The sequence below is a fragment of the Mya arenaria genome, chromosome 2 (genome assembly GCF_026914265.1).
Source record: "Mya arenaria isolate MELC-2E11 chromosome 2, ASM2691426v1".
Classification (NCBI taxonomy): Eukaryota; Metazoa; Mollusca; class Bivalvia; order Myida; family Myidae; genus Mya; species Mya arenaria.
Window position 1 is genome coordinate 23273267 of NC_069123.1, and position 14564 is coordinate 23287830.

Here is a 14564-nt window from a genome sequence, read left to right on the forward strand (position 1 = left end):
TCAAAAAGATTGCATTGTCTCAAAAGTTCTTAGTAAAAGTAGCCTTAGCTTACTTTTATGGTCATTTATTTACACTTTTTGTTAAACCATAAAACCATGTTATTTCGCCTATGAGCATCTGTGTATTTATTTTTTTTCCCAAAAATGGCTGTCAGATTTTATGAATTTAAACTTACCCAAAATAATATATAACTGATGCCGATAAGCTTTTTGTTTGTTTTTCAGAAATTCAAGAAGGACTTTGATACAAAGTTTGGACCAGAAGGGAACAAAATAACATCCATGTCATTAAAGGTTTGATTTCTTATTTTAAGACAGCATGATTTTCAAGAAGGCTTTACAAATCACAATTCCTTTAATAATGGAAATGTAGCAAGCTGATGTAGAAATGTACAATAAATGTTCATTGATGTCTAGGTTAATTATGCAAAAATCAATAACTGTTTATATAACTGATGCTTTTAATATAATAGTCTAGGATTTTGAGTAAAAAAAAAATTGTTTGTCAAAAACTTCTTATCATTATAACCTAGTTTCATCACATTGCAGAGTTTCTAGGTAACGCTCCTTGCTCTTTATTTCTACAAAAAACAGTTATTCACAGACCAATTGACTTTGTGTATACATTGACGGGACATATTTATATACTTATTCCGAATGAAGTTTTCTTTGCATGTAACGATACTCTTCTCTACAATACAGGAGTTTGCAGTGCACAAGCAGTTCATTATGAACCTGTTTGAGGAGGTGAAGTTGAAGACAAGCCCCCTCTACCCGCCCGGAAAACTGTCCGAATACTCCCACTGGATGGCCAACTTTAATCCTAACATACATGGCAGGGACCTTGAAATACCAGGTATGTATCTGTTGTCACTTTCCTGAAACTCTTCTCAGATAAAAGTCCCTTCTACCCACCTTTCCAACTGTCCTCAGTATTCACACTTGATTGCCAACTTTAACCCAACATACATGGCAGTGCTCATGAAATACGGGGTATGTATCTGTTGTCACATAATGAATATCTTCTATATGAGAAGCCACCTCTACCCCAACAGAAAACTGTCCAAGTGCTCCCACTAAATGGCAAACTTAAACCCAAAGATACACTGCAAGGACCTCAAAATACCAGAACTGTATCTGTCATCACCTTAATAAAACTCAGTAAATGTTCCAAGTACTCACACTAGAAGGCAATATATGACATGAACATGCTAACAATTCTGCGGGAAAGTTTTTATTCCATAAAGTCAATATTTTTGATCTAATAGTTATTAACATTTGTGAATATGTTGTCTTGAACATTTGTGAATATGGGTCACCTCGGATCAAAAACTAGGTCACTAGGTCAAATCTTAGGAAATATTTCCTCCATGTCATAAGTTCAAATGTTTCATCAAATCATCATAAAACTTATTCTGAACATGTGTCTGCATTGTTTCTTAGGCTATTGTGAATATGAGTCACTCTGTAAAAAAAAGACATAAGGTAAAATGTTTGGAAACATTTTTCCCTGTTCTAGTTTTAAATTTAAATTTTAATAGACTTTTTAAAATGTTTGTGTGCATGAAATCTTAGATGATAAAGTGTGTTATCTGGCTTCAAAAACTAAGTCTCTGGGACATACCTTTAAGGAAAATGATGTATTTCACTTTCATACATGCCATATTTCTGAGAGGCTTCCCAGGGGATTTTGGTCTGAATTCCAGGGGATTTTGATATTACACCAGGGGATTTTTACGCGACGAAAATTTGCGCAATATCTGCATTTATAATATAAGAATAAATACAGAAATAAACTCAAATTACAATAATTTTTGGACTTTGTCATCATGGTCCTTCACGGAATTTCACACTCATAATATTATTGATGCTTTCCACTGTCAACCTTAAGCAAGTTTTGAAAAAAAAATAAAAAAAAAATAAATTCCAGGGGATATCGATCCCCCGGCGGGGGACCAGGGGATGGGTCGAAATTCCGGGGGATTTTTTCCCCTGCCAGGGGATATGGCATGTATGCACTTTCCTCACACAAATGGAATATTTTCTGTTGATCTTCATGAATTTGATCACATTATTTGTATGAACATATCAGTGATACATGTAAATATGGGTCTTCTTTGTTAAAAACTAGGTCACTAGCTCAATTCTTGCAAAATTCCATCTTCAGATAAAAAAAAAAATCTGGCTTAAATATGGTTTAGCTGCATTGGCGTTTTGTCTTTTTTAAAGTTTTTCTGTTCAATAATTATTGTTGCCTGCCCGATCCCAAAATGGTAAAAAAAGGCAGGGTGTCTATGTTGAGATGCAATGACGTGGTGTGCCCAAGCTTTGGCTCACACCTAAGACCTGGAGGTTGCTTCGAGACCATTCCCACAATGTCTTGGGTGAGAGGTGTTCAGCCACTAAACTTTCTATCTTTCACCCTTTGTTTTGTTTCAGGTCAATACACAGGCCTAAGTAAGCCTCTACCTGAGTATCACGTGAAGATTGCTGGATTTGACCAAGCTGTAAGTACATGCATGGTTAAAATGTGTTTTTATATTGATTGGAGTAAAAAAAAGTTCAAGACATAGCTTTTTATTTCGTCTGCAAAGCGTAGGAAACACATAATGAATATTTTGTTCGCCATTCACAGCGCCAGTGTTGTCTGCATCATTGTCACTCTTTTGTTAATTTTTGAACAACTTTGTGTAGAGTCTTGAAACTTGGTATGCTCATTAGTCATAGTCAGTTTATGACTGTATGTCAATAATCAAGCTATTGGTGACCTTCACTAGAAATATGGGCAGTCTCATCAAGTGACTCATCTGATTTGCTATATTGTAGTTTCAATTTGTAACCTTCAATTTTCCGTAAAGCAATTGTAAACATGTGATGTTTTCATTGAATTAACTTTATTGTTCCATGCAACATTTTGGGTGTTTTGAAATGCAATTTTTCACCTGTCAGCACATCTGAATTCTTGTTGTTTTAGCTTATCTGTTTTGCCAAGATATAAGGTTGAGGTATTGTGAAAGCCTTGGTGTTTTCTGTGGCATGCTCATTGTACGATAGCTTTTACCTTAGCCATAACACAAAACATTTTGAGATATTTTCAATTTTTCATGAGACTTGATACACAGGTTGATAGAGACATTGCACTCATGTCTAGCAATAAATCTGACTTATTAGATGCCCCTTTTGACTAAACCCCCCGCCAGATATCTTGTTACATAGCTTGACCAGCTTGTCAACAACTAAAGACAAGGACTATCTGTTATCATTATTTATTACAGGTGAAAGTGATGACGTCCCTACGTAAGCCAAAGCGTGTGACAATACATGGAAATGACGAGCGAGACTACCACTTCCTGGTGAAGGGTGGGGAAGATCTACGGCAGGACCAGCGTATCGAGCAACTGTTTTACATTATGAATCAAGTTTTCCTGCAAGACCCCGCATGCCGGTCAAGGAAACTGCAACTGAAGACGTACCAGGTCATTCCTATGACCTCAAGGTCAGTAGTGTTTTTTTAAAAGTTGTTGTCTGCAGCGGGATTTAAACTCAGGACCCTACATTCTGTAGGCCTCTGAGCAACAGAAGTACTTATAAGTGATTGGGGTTTCAGTATAATAAATAATAATAATTATTATAATGGATTTTATCATTGACAGTTGTCAAGATTCAAGATTATTTATGTTAATTGTTGTAGGTGAATTGAAAAAACTTGAGAACAAAGATGCTTTTTGTTCGACAAATTTTTAGCATTTAAGAGCTTTAGTATATCAGTTGTAACTTGGAGGTTGTTTGACAGAGGTGGTCAAAATACTCCATTAGATTAAACAGTAACAATCAGCATCATGGTAACAGTAAAGCACATGTTCATAAAATGAATATGCATGTTACAGGGTTGGTCTGATAGAGTGGGTTGGGGACACAGTTCCCCTGAAGGATTTCATCAATAACTCCCTCACAGACCAGGAACAAAAGTTCATGAGCTCCAGGTGAGATTGGATATCTGTCAATTGTCTTACAAATCATATCATTATTTATTTTTGCTTTTGAGTAGTTTATAGATTTTTATCAGTTATATATTCTTGATATCACAATGTTTAATATCATCGCAATAGAATAATATCATTTTTATTTCTCACTTTTTCAAAATGTTGCCTGTTGTGCTATTTCCACAAGTTCGAGCAAAATATGATGTCATTTCTGGAATGGTTTTATTTCATCAGCAATTTTATGTGCATAAGCAATTAAATCCCAATCAACATAGTTATGGATGACTTGAGCATAAAGTAAAAATGATTGTTTCAGTGTGATATCTGTTTGATTTCATCTCCTGAACACCGAAAATTCACATTTTCACTTGAGCTGCAACACTTGTGAAAATATTACTTCCTGTGCTCAATTTTTGAAATGAATTTGATATCCCATGGACATGAATTGTACAGTTTTGTACCATTGTCAAAAGATGTTGTGCTAATTAAATCAAAGCACAATATGAATATGAACACTGATGTCATAACACCTTGCTGATCATGCAATATGAATGTCAAGTTTTTATTACATACAAAAGAATATGGAAATGTAAGTTTAATGATATGAATACCCTACCACTTTTACAGGCAAGGACCATCTCACACAAACAATGAATGGATTGTGAAGGCAGGAAAGAAGAACGACCCCTGGCCGGCGCGGTTTGCAGCCGTGTTCGAAAAGTACAGCTACACTGAGACAGTGCGACATTTCAACTTGATCCAGAGCAAGGTGCCCTGGGACCTACTCAGGTATTTAACTGTGTAATGAATATAAATGCCTCTTTAATAAATATGGAAGAAAATGTCGCAGTATTATCAGAGTCCTGGTGTTATCATCACAAAACTTAAACCTTGACCTTAACCCCCAAATCATACATGTTCCGTTGAAGCATAGTACACAATCTTGTTGCTAGAGACAATAGACAAATGTGCAACAAGGCCCATAACTTTTGTTTTAAGGATTTGTCAAGTTATGCCCTGCGTTGGATTGATGAAAAGAGTCTGACATTGTTTTTTTCTAAGCGGCTCTCTTTTTAACTCAACAATACTTGAGGTTATGCAAGGAACTTCTACAATTGAGATTTTTCGTTGATTCCTACTGACTAAAATGGATTGGCAACTAAAATGACACTTAACCACCCTGATATAAATATTCATATCTGTTTAACCAATGGAGATCTGTACTTGTTATGTTGTAATGCACTTGCCTGGACAAAAAAATCCATATGGACTTATATTTATGACACTGTGGCAAATGTATAGTTAACATGTTTAAATATTACCATGTGTATATTTAGAGTTGAAACAAGAGATTATAACTGTCAACAGAGAATAAAGGTCTTCTCAATCTCGCTTTTCAGGAGATCATTCCAGAAGCTGAGTACAAGCCCCGAGGCCTTCCATGTTCTGCGCAGCCACTGTATGCAGACACACGCAATGTTGTGTATGTGTCAGTATGTTATGGGTATAGGGGACCGACATTTGTCAAACTTCATGGTAAATCTGAATACCGGCGAGATGATTGGGATTGACTTTGGGCACGCCTTCGGCTCCGCTACCCAGGTGAGAAGGTTTTATTAATTGCAAATTAAAGTATAAAATGAATAAACGAATTCCAAGTAACAGGTTGGTTAGAACAACAAGTTCTTTGTTACCAATGGACCCTTTTTCATCAAAGCTCTTAGTTCTCAAGTGAAATGGTGTTAATGTCATTATCAGGAGATCTGTTATGAATGGGCTTGTAGGTTATAAAACGTTTCTCTTGATTTTTTTTTAAATTGCATACTTTGTTATGGTTGTTGTTAATTAAGGATGGAAATGTTGCTTGAAAAGTGAAATAGATGCTACTGACCTCCTACGCCTACATGGTTGTCTGGCAAGCAGCATCTTGCCAAGGTGTACAAGGTTTGATTCCCTGCCTGTATTTATTTTGTTTGATTGGTGATCCCCAAGCCAGACAACTGTTTTCCTCCTGTACTCTGGTTTCCCTCCAACACAAGGCTACGTTCTCACACATGATTTTGCTAACTAGAGTGACTTGCATATTGCATAACGTCACAATTGATGTAAAATAAATAAAGTTTGATCTAAATATCTACATTTATGAGCATAATGTGACAAGTAATCTAAAATGACCAATAACCTGTATCGATTTTTTTTATTAGTTCCTGCCCATCCCAGAGCTTGTGCCGTTCCGTCTAACGAGGCAACTACGAAACCTGATGTTGCCGCTACAGGAGCAAGGTCTCGTGGAGAGCACAATGATCCACGTGCTGAGAGCACTACGCTTGGACTCCGACCTCCTCCTGAATACCATGGACATCTTTGTGAAGGAACCCTCACTTGATTGGCTTGTAAGTTGATATGTTCATTTTGCAACGAAAAAGTTTAAGATGTTATTATAGCCTTGGTGTCGTTTTGGGCTGTGCATTGTTGTCAGCATGCCATTCTTTTACCCTTGGCCATTACTCAGAAACTGTCATGATATTTAATGAAACTGAATACAAATGATACAAGTGACAATACCCACATAAACAGACATGTCCATGGGCATAACTTTAGTTACTATTGAGTTATTTCCCTTGTTGGCAAAAAAAATCCAAAAGCTGCAGCGCCCCTGTTTTTATTGTTGTTTCGAAATAATAAAAAAATCCATACATGTAACCTAATAACTGGTATTTAATTAAGTACCACCACACTAACAATACTAGATACACCGGTGACGATGGCAGAGGAGTAAGCCTATCATCTGGATGATGAGTCATGGATTTGATTATTACTCAGACCTTTAATGATGATTGGTACTGGATATCACCCGAGTCTCATTTACTTATACATAGAGGAGATATTAAATTGTACATGTGTTTGTTGCTGAAAAACTCTTCAGAGCTTATACTATATGTTCATAATTGTGACGAGAATTAAATCTTAACTTTACCTTGATATGCCCTAGAAACCATGTGCTATTTTCAGAATCAGCTAAACCAGTTCTATTTTTGGACTTGTTGAAGGTATACTAATCTGTTGAGTATCTCATAATTGGTATGATCAGGTAAATGCAAACTATCTTGAGTTTCTGGGGTTCTCTTTATTTGTTTACTTGTTCAAAAATCATGTTATTAAACTTTTCATTTCAGCAAAATGCTGAGAGGCAGCTCCAGAGCCTGGATTCTTCAGGTGAGTTCCCCCCCCCCCCCCCCCAAACAAAATCACTTTTTTTATTTGTGAATTGATGGATGATTTAATTATATTTATGAATTTAGTAAAAAAAAGGAATTGTCGTCACCTTTGTGTCGTTGTGGATGGTGTTGGTGTCCTCATTTTGTTAATACTTTAACCTTGTGCATAAAAATGTGTAACATTTGTTGCCAGAAACATTACACCAATGTATAGAAAGGGCAATAACTCTGCCCTTAGTAGTTTAGTTATGCCCCTTTTTTTGAAAACACCAGACAGGTTTACCCTCAGCAGCACTCTTGTCTATTAATATATTTCAAATCTCCCACACTATTACAAATGCAGAGTTGTACAGCCAGGAAGAGGAAACAATGCATTGGTATCCAAGGGAGAAAATCCAGTATGTGAAGAGAAAACTCAAGGGAGCTAATCCTGCTTACATCACAAGGTATGTTAGGATGGCACTGCCCTATGTTTTTGAAAGACAGCAGGTGCTTGTTTTATGAACAATATGAGAAATATAAGTGTTTTATTAACCTGTTTTATTACTTGTTTAGGGGAATAAGGGGCCCATATCGCTGAATAATTTAGTCCTAACTTAAAAAATCTTAAATCTTTAGGAACTTAACAAAAGGCAACAGGCTATTTTTTCGTTAACCCATCTGTGTTTTCAACTTAAAGTTCTGGCATAAGTTTCTATCTGCTAAGTTTCTTTTGAACTTAAGCTTAATGTTTTCTTTTTTAAAAAAAAAGCTAAACATAATATTTCAGAGATGAGTTGAAGCTGGGTCATGGCAAGAAGGCAGTATTCAAGGACTATGAGACTGTCGCCCTAGGCCACAAGGAGAACGCCCGATGTCAACTTCCGGAGGCGGGACTGACTGTTGAGCAACAAGTGACTGCATTGATTGACCAGGCCACTGACCCAAACATCCATGGGCGCACCTGGGTGGGCTGGGAGCCATGGATGTAAGATTGACTAGGCCACTGACCCAAACATCCATTGGCGCACCTGGCTGGGCTGGGAGCCATGGATATAAGATTGACTAGGCCACTGACCCAAACATCCATTGGCGCACCTGGCTGGGCTGGGAGCCATGGATATAAGATTGACCAGGCCACTGACCCAAACATCCATGGGCGCACCTGGGTTGGCTGGGAACTATGGATTTAAGATGTGAAATTTGGACTCAAGGACTTAATGTTTTCTAGCTGATCATTCATGGTTAAAGGCATCCACATGTTGGTATTGGTGCCATGTAGACTAGATTTGGTTTCTGTGTGAGCCATTCAGTGTTGGAATTAGAGGAATGGTTGTAGGAAATGACTGTAAATCCATTATAGTTGTGTAGTTACTTTGAAACTGAATTTGGTTTGAATGAGCCGTTTTTGTTTGTACTTTTGTGATTAACTTCTTGCTTTGAGGCAATTGGTATTAGATGTATGGCTTAATAGTTGGCTTTAGAGTTGCTGATGTAGGATGTTAAACTTCAATATCAACTTGATCCACTCTGGTGTCAGATATAGCACCTCAAGAATGACCATGAAACCATGATAGTTTCACATAGTTGGTTTGACCAAGAGTGTAAACTGTAAACCATGACATTGAGATGCCATTGGAAATAATGTTTGTAATCTTATAGATTTGTATGCCCTAAACACTAATGATTTTGAGGTCAGTTGATGAGAGGTTAAGGTCAATACCTGGTGAGCATGTGGGCCTATAAACCTCATACTTGGTAGGCAGTTTGAACACTACAGGGGATGACCCCTTTTGAAAATGGATACCAGTATATCAATTCTATATGAAGCTTTTTACCTACATCATTCACTTAAAAGTTATCTGATGCTAGTTTTTGTTTGTTTCTTCATTCTCTTTTATATAATAGTTATATATAAATTTCTTCATGCCATTTTTTCTGTTTTAGGTTTTTATTAAAAATTTAAATCCTGTCATGACTTTCTATAACAATATGTAAAGAGTTCACATACAAACTTGTTCAATAATGACTAACTATCTCATTTCAAAGTAAAATAGACACGAGTTGACATCAGATCCATCTTGCTGCAACTTATCACTTCATGGAAAGTTTGTCATGAAAATATTTTATAAACTAGATACTTTCTATATAGGCCCAAATACTACAAATGGCTATCTGTCCAATGAGGCCTTTTGGGGGCATTTGTAATATTCCTGTGACAATTTTTGTAATGAATTACAGGTAAACAAATATTTTGCATATGATAAGAGTACTGTTCTTGTTGAAGGATGGAGTTGAAATACATGTTACAGTTGTAGGTTTATCAGCCTATGTTGTTTTCTGTGCATTCATTAAATATCCATTTAAAGTTGTATGCTGTGTTAAGTATAGAAGGAATGACAAATGATATTATAGAACTTGGGTAGCATGGGGCATTTTCCATAACAAAATTAAAATATATCCCTTGTTATGTAGTTTATATCGAATGCCATACATTTACCATAAAGTATTGTCATTTTTTTTAGAGTTCAACTTTTGCATTGTTTACTGCACATTTGTATTAGTTTGATTAGAAAATAAAAGAACTTTAGCCTGCTAAAGTGTTGTTTTTTTCACTTGGACTACTTTTGAAGACAAAATACTGATACATGCAGACTACTTTTGGAGACAAAATACTGATACATGCAGACTACTTTTGGAGACCTTGTACTGTGTTATGTGCAGACTATTTTAGGAGACTGAATACTGTGGTACATGCAGCATTAGAGCAGTATTAGGTTTCATATACTGCTTTATGTGCTTACTTCTTTTAGAGACATAATACATATGATATGAAGACTACTTTTAGAGACCAAATTTTGCATTTTGGGCAGACTACATGTACTTTTGGAGACTGAATACTGCATTACATACTTCTTTTAGAGACCTAATACTGTGTTATGTACAGACTACTTTTAAAGACAGAATACCGCAGTATTTGAGGACTTCTTTTAGCGATCTTATACTGTGGTACATGCAACATTAAAAGTATAAGTTCTCCAAGTACTGCGTTATTATACCCCCGACAAACGAAGTTTGAAGGGGGTATATTGGAGTCACCCTGTGGTCGGTGGGTTTCGTCGGTCGGTCCGTTGCAATTTACCTTGTCCGGAGCATAACTTAAAAACTATCAGATGGAATTGGATTAAACAATGGTAGAGCATAATGAGAGGAAGTACAGTGTACAATAACCATAACTCTATTCTTGCTTATTACTGAGTTATTGCCCTTTGTTACTTTTTTTGTCCGGAGTATAACTTGAAAAGTACTGGATGGAATTCATTGGAACTTCATACAATGGTAAAGCACAATGAGAGGAAGTGCAGTGTTCAAGAACCATAACTCTACTTTAGTTAATTACTGAGTTTTTGCCCTTTATTTGTTGTTTTTTGCTGTCAATTATTTTTCCAGACATTAACTTGCAAACTACTAGATGGAATTTATTGAAACTTCAAGCATTGGTAAAGCACAATGAGAGGAAGTGCAGTGCACAAGAACCATAACTCTATTTTAGCTAATTACAGAGTTATGGCCTTTAATACTTTTTTCTTGTCCGGAGCATAACTTTAAAACTATTGGATGGAATTTAATAAAACTTCATACAGTGATAGATCATAATGAGAGGAAGTGCAGTGTACAGGAACCGCAATTCTATTTCAGCCAATTACAGAGTCATTGCCCTTTGTTACTGTTTTCTTACTTTTTTCTTGTCCAGAGTATAACTTGAAAACTATTGGATGGAATTTAAAAAAGCTTCATACTGTGATAGATCATAATGAGAGGAAGTGCAGTGTACAAGAACCGCAATTCTATTTCAGCTAATTACAGAGTTACTGCCCTTTGTTACTTTTTTCTTGTCCGGATCATAACCTGAAAACTATTGGATGGAATTTAATAAAACTTCATACAGTGATAGATCATAATGAGAGGAAGTGCAGTGTACAGGAACTGCAATTCTATTTCAGCCAATTACAGAGTTATTGCCCTTTGTTACTTTTTTCTTGTCCAGAGCATAACTTGAAAACTATTGGATGGAATTTAATAAAGCTTCAAACAGTGAAAGATCATAATGAGAGGAAGTGCAGTGTACAGGAACCGCAATTCTATTTCAGCTAATTACAGAGTTACTGCCCTTTGTTACTTTTTTCTTGTCCGGATGCATAACTTGAAAACTATTGGATGGAATTTAATAAAACTTCATACAGTCATAGATCATAATGAGAGGAAGTGCAGTGTACAGGCACCGCAATTCTATTTCAGCTAATTACAGAGTTACTGCCCTTTGTTACTTTTTCTTGTCCGGAGCATAACTTGAAAACTATTGGATGGAATTTAATAAAACTTCATACAGTCATAGATCATAATAACAGGAAGTGCATTGTACATGAACCGCATTCTATTTCAGCCAATTACAGAGTTATTGCCCTTTGTTACTTGTTTCTTGTCCGGAGCATAACTTGAAAAAAAGTAACTTAACTCATTTATAGATGGTCATAGGCAATTGTATATTCTGTGCTTTAGAACATCAAAAATATCAGTATTAACATCTATTGTTTAAAGCCTTTTTTCTAACTTTTAAAAGCATAATCAAAAAATGAATAACTGACAATAGTCCATAAAATAAAGTTGTCATTTATAGGTTGGCTTTTCAAAAAGTTGACTGTAATTTCATATCAGGGCGGCGTTCGGGGGTATTAATCATCTTCAGTGATAGCTCTAGTTTGCAGACTACTTTTGGAGACCGGATACTGCTTCATGTGCTGACTACTATTTCAGAAATAATACTACGGTACATGAGGACTACTTTTAGAGAATCAATACTGTGTTCTGTGATGACTACTTTTGGAAACTTTATACTGAGGTACACGCTGACTACTTTATGAGACCTATTACTGTGGTATATGCAAATTACTTTTAGAGACCTAAAACTGTGGAAGGTGCACTTTTAGAGATGTATTATTGCGGAACATACAGACTACTTTTAGGGACCCAATACTGTTGAAGGTGCTCTTTTAGAGGCCCATTACTGTAGAACATTCACACTACTTTCAGAGACCTACTAATGAGGAACATGCACACTACTTTTAGAAAACTACTAATGAGGAACATGCACACTACTTTCAGAGACCTTCTAATGAGGAACATGCAGACTACTTTAAGAGAACTACTAATGAGGAACATGCAGACTACTTTCAGAGACCTACTAATGAGGAACATGCAGACTACTTTCAGAGACCTACTAATGAGGAACATGCAGACTACTTTCAGAGACCTACTAATGAGGAACATGCAGACTACTTTCAGAGACCTACTAATGAGGAACATGCAGACTACTTTTAGAGAACTACTAATGAGGAACATGCAGACTACTTTCAGAGACCTTCTAATGAGGAACATGCAGACTACTTTCAGAGACCTACTAATGAGGAACATGCACACTACTTTCAGAGGCCTACTAATGAGGAATGTGCACACTACTTTCAGAGACCTTCTAATGAGGAACATGCAGACTACTTTAAGAGAACTACTAATGAGGAACATGCACACTACTTTCAGAGGCCTACTAATGAGGAACATGCACACTACTTTCAGAGACCTACTAATGAGGAACATGCACACTACTTTCAGAGGCCTACTAATGAGGAACATGCACACTACTTTCAGAGGCCTACTAATGAGGAACATGCACACTACTTTCAGAGGCCTACTAATGAGGAACATGCACACTACTTTCAGAGGCCTACTAATGAGGAACATGCACACTACTTTCAGAGGCCTACTAATGAGGAACATGCACACTACTTTCAGAGACCTACTAATGAGGAACATGCAGACTACTTTCAGAGACCTACTAATGAGGAACATGCACACTACTTTCAGAGACCTACTAATGAGGAACATGCACACTACTTTCAGAGACCTACTAATGAGGAACATGCACACTACTTTCAGAGACCTACTAATGAGGAACATGCACACTGCTTTCAGAGACCTACTAATGAGGAACATGCACACTACTTTCAGAGACCTACTAATGAGGAAGGTGCACACTACTTTCAGAGACTTACTAATGAGGAACATGCACACTACTTTCAGAGACCTACTAATGAGGAACATGCACACTACTTTCAGAGACCTACTAATGAGGAACATGCACACTGCTTTCAGAGACCTACTAATGAGGAAGGTGCACACTACTTTCAGAGACTTACTAATGAGGAACATGCACACTACTTTCAGAGGCCTACTAATGAGGAACATGCACACTACTTTCAGAGGCCTACAAATGAGGAACATGCAGACTACTTTCAGAGGCCTACTAATGAGGAACATGCATACTACTTTCAGAGACCTACTAATGAGGAATGTGCACACTACTTTCAGAGACCTACTAATGAAGAACATGCACACTACTTTTAGAGACCTAATACTGTGGTATATGTGTGGACTACTTATAGAGATAATTTTGATTTTTTAATGAGATAAATGAGTTACCAATAAATACAAAATAAATGAGACTCGTTCATCAAAAAACTCTTTTCCTCAACTTGTTGCATCAATTATTTGATCATGTTGGATCCTATAGGTACAAAGGAAGACATTAATGCAGGTCAGGAAGGACTACACTTATTTGAAGGAAAATTTAGCAAAATAATTTTAAACATTGCTATAAACAAGCAAACAAAAAGTAAAAAATTTTATTTCAAAAGTTGAAATTATAATGATCACATTAGCTGAAAAAATTGAAAAACTCAAATATATATACATGTGAAAAATGAACATAGAAATTACTGAAAGACATTTAGTTATTGCTATCATAAAATATAAACAAACTATTAATACAAAATCTATACACATATATTGTCTTATGTATTACTATGTACCCTATAATAACATCAAAATTTTAACAGGGACATGCATATTAATGCTACAATTTCACATGTTATAGTAAGTCAGTCAATCTATAAGCTGTATTCTCTCATCTTACACTATACATATGATAACACAAATTAGTTTGTACATAGAGTAAAATAAACTGTTGCAATATCGAACAAGCAAGCACTGAATACTTCACTTGCAACTGATGTCAACAATAAAAGAATATATATACATGAAGTACATTGGGAAGTATACAAAATAAACATGTATTGTGACGGCTTCTCACTACACAACTGAGCAATACATATATTTTGAAAAAAATATAATTATAAAAAACAATTGAAAATAATTCATTAAGTTTGGCTAAATTTAGCAAAACATGCAATTTTTTTGTAAAAGTAGTATGAATTTTTCTAAACGTAACATTGGGCTAAATTTTGTGAAACGTCAAAAAAAGTGTTTTAAT

The 14564-nt window shown here is 36.0% G+C and overlaps 2 protein-coding genes across 3 annotated transcripts in view; both read left to right on the top strand.

The window, feature by feature from the left end:
* Positions 1 to 9769, top strand: part of LOC128203635 (DNA-dependent protein kinase catalytic subunit-like) — a 106869-nt gene extending 97100 nt beyond the window's left edge. The window contains exons 83-93 of one of the 2 annotated variants that reach the window (XM_052905138.1): positions 226 to 294; positions 703 to 856; positions 2440 to 2507; positions 3276 to 3496; positions 3888 to 3983; positions 4611 to 4772; positions 5384 to 5585; positions 6188 to 6376; positions 7160 to 7199; positions 7539 to 7647; positions 7971 to 9769. In XM_052905138.1, the coding sequence (XP_052761098.1) occupies positions 226 to 294; positions 703 to 856; positions 2440 to 2507; positions 3276 to 3496; positions 3888 to 3983; positions 4611 to 4772; positions 5384 to 5585; positions 6188 to 6376; positions 7160 to 7199; positions 7539 to 7647; positions 7971 to 8172 (1512 nt within the window). In that variant the 3' untranslated portion in view covers positions 8173 to 9769. The remainder of the gene's footprint in view (positions 1 to 225; positions 295 to 702; positions 857 to 2439; positions 2508 to 3275; positions 3497 to 3887; positions 3984 to 4610; positions 4773 to 5383; positions 5586 to 6187; positions 6377 to 7159; positions 7200 to 7538; positions 7648 to 7970) is intronic. The other variant, XM_052905147.1, reaches the window with a different exon arrangement.
* LOC128213795 (histidine-rich protein PFHRP-II-like) lies at positions 8230 to 13639 on the top strand. Its single transcript, XM_052919855.1, has 3 exons — positions 8230 to 8349; positions 12344 to 12544; positions 12668 to 13639. The coding sequence occupies exons 1-3, from the start codon at positions 8230 to 8232 to the stop codon at positions 13637 to 13639; spliced, it is 1293 nt and encodes a 430-aa protein (XP_052775815.1).
* The last annotated feature ends 925 nt before the right edge of the window (positions 13640 to 14564 follow it).

Excerpts from the sequence above, each read along its gene's own strand:
- LOC128213795 (XM_052919855.1), top strand. The coding sequence starts at position 8,230 with ATGGATATAAGATTGACTAGGCCACTGACCCAAACATCCATTGGCGCA. Across the intron at positions 8,350-12,343 it reads ACATCCATGGGCGCACCTGG|AGACCTTCTAATGAGGAACA; the intron begins GTTGGCTGGGAA and ends CACTACTTTCAG. Across the intron at positions 12,545-12,667 it reads GACCTACTAATGAGGAACAT|AGGCCTACTAATGAGGAATG; the intron begins GCAGACTACTTT and ends CACTACTTTCAG.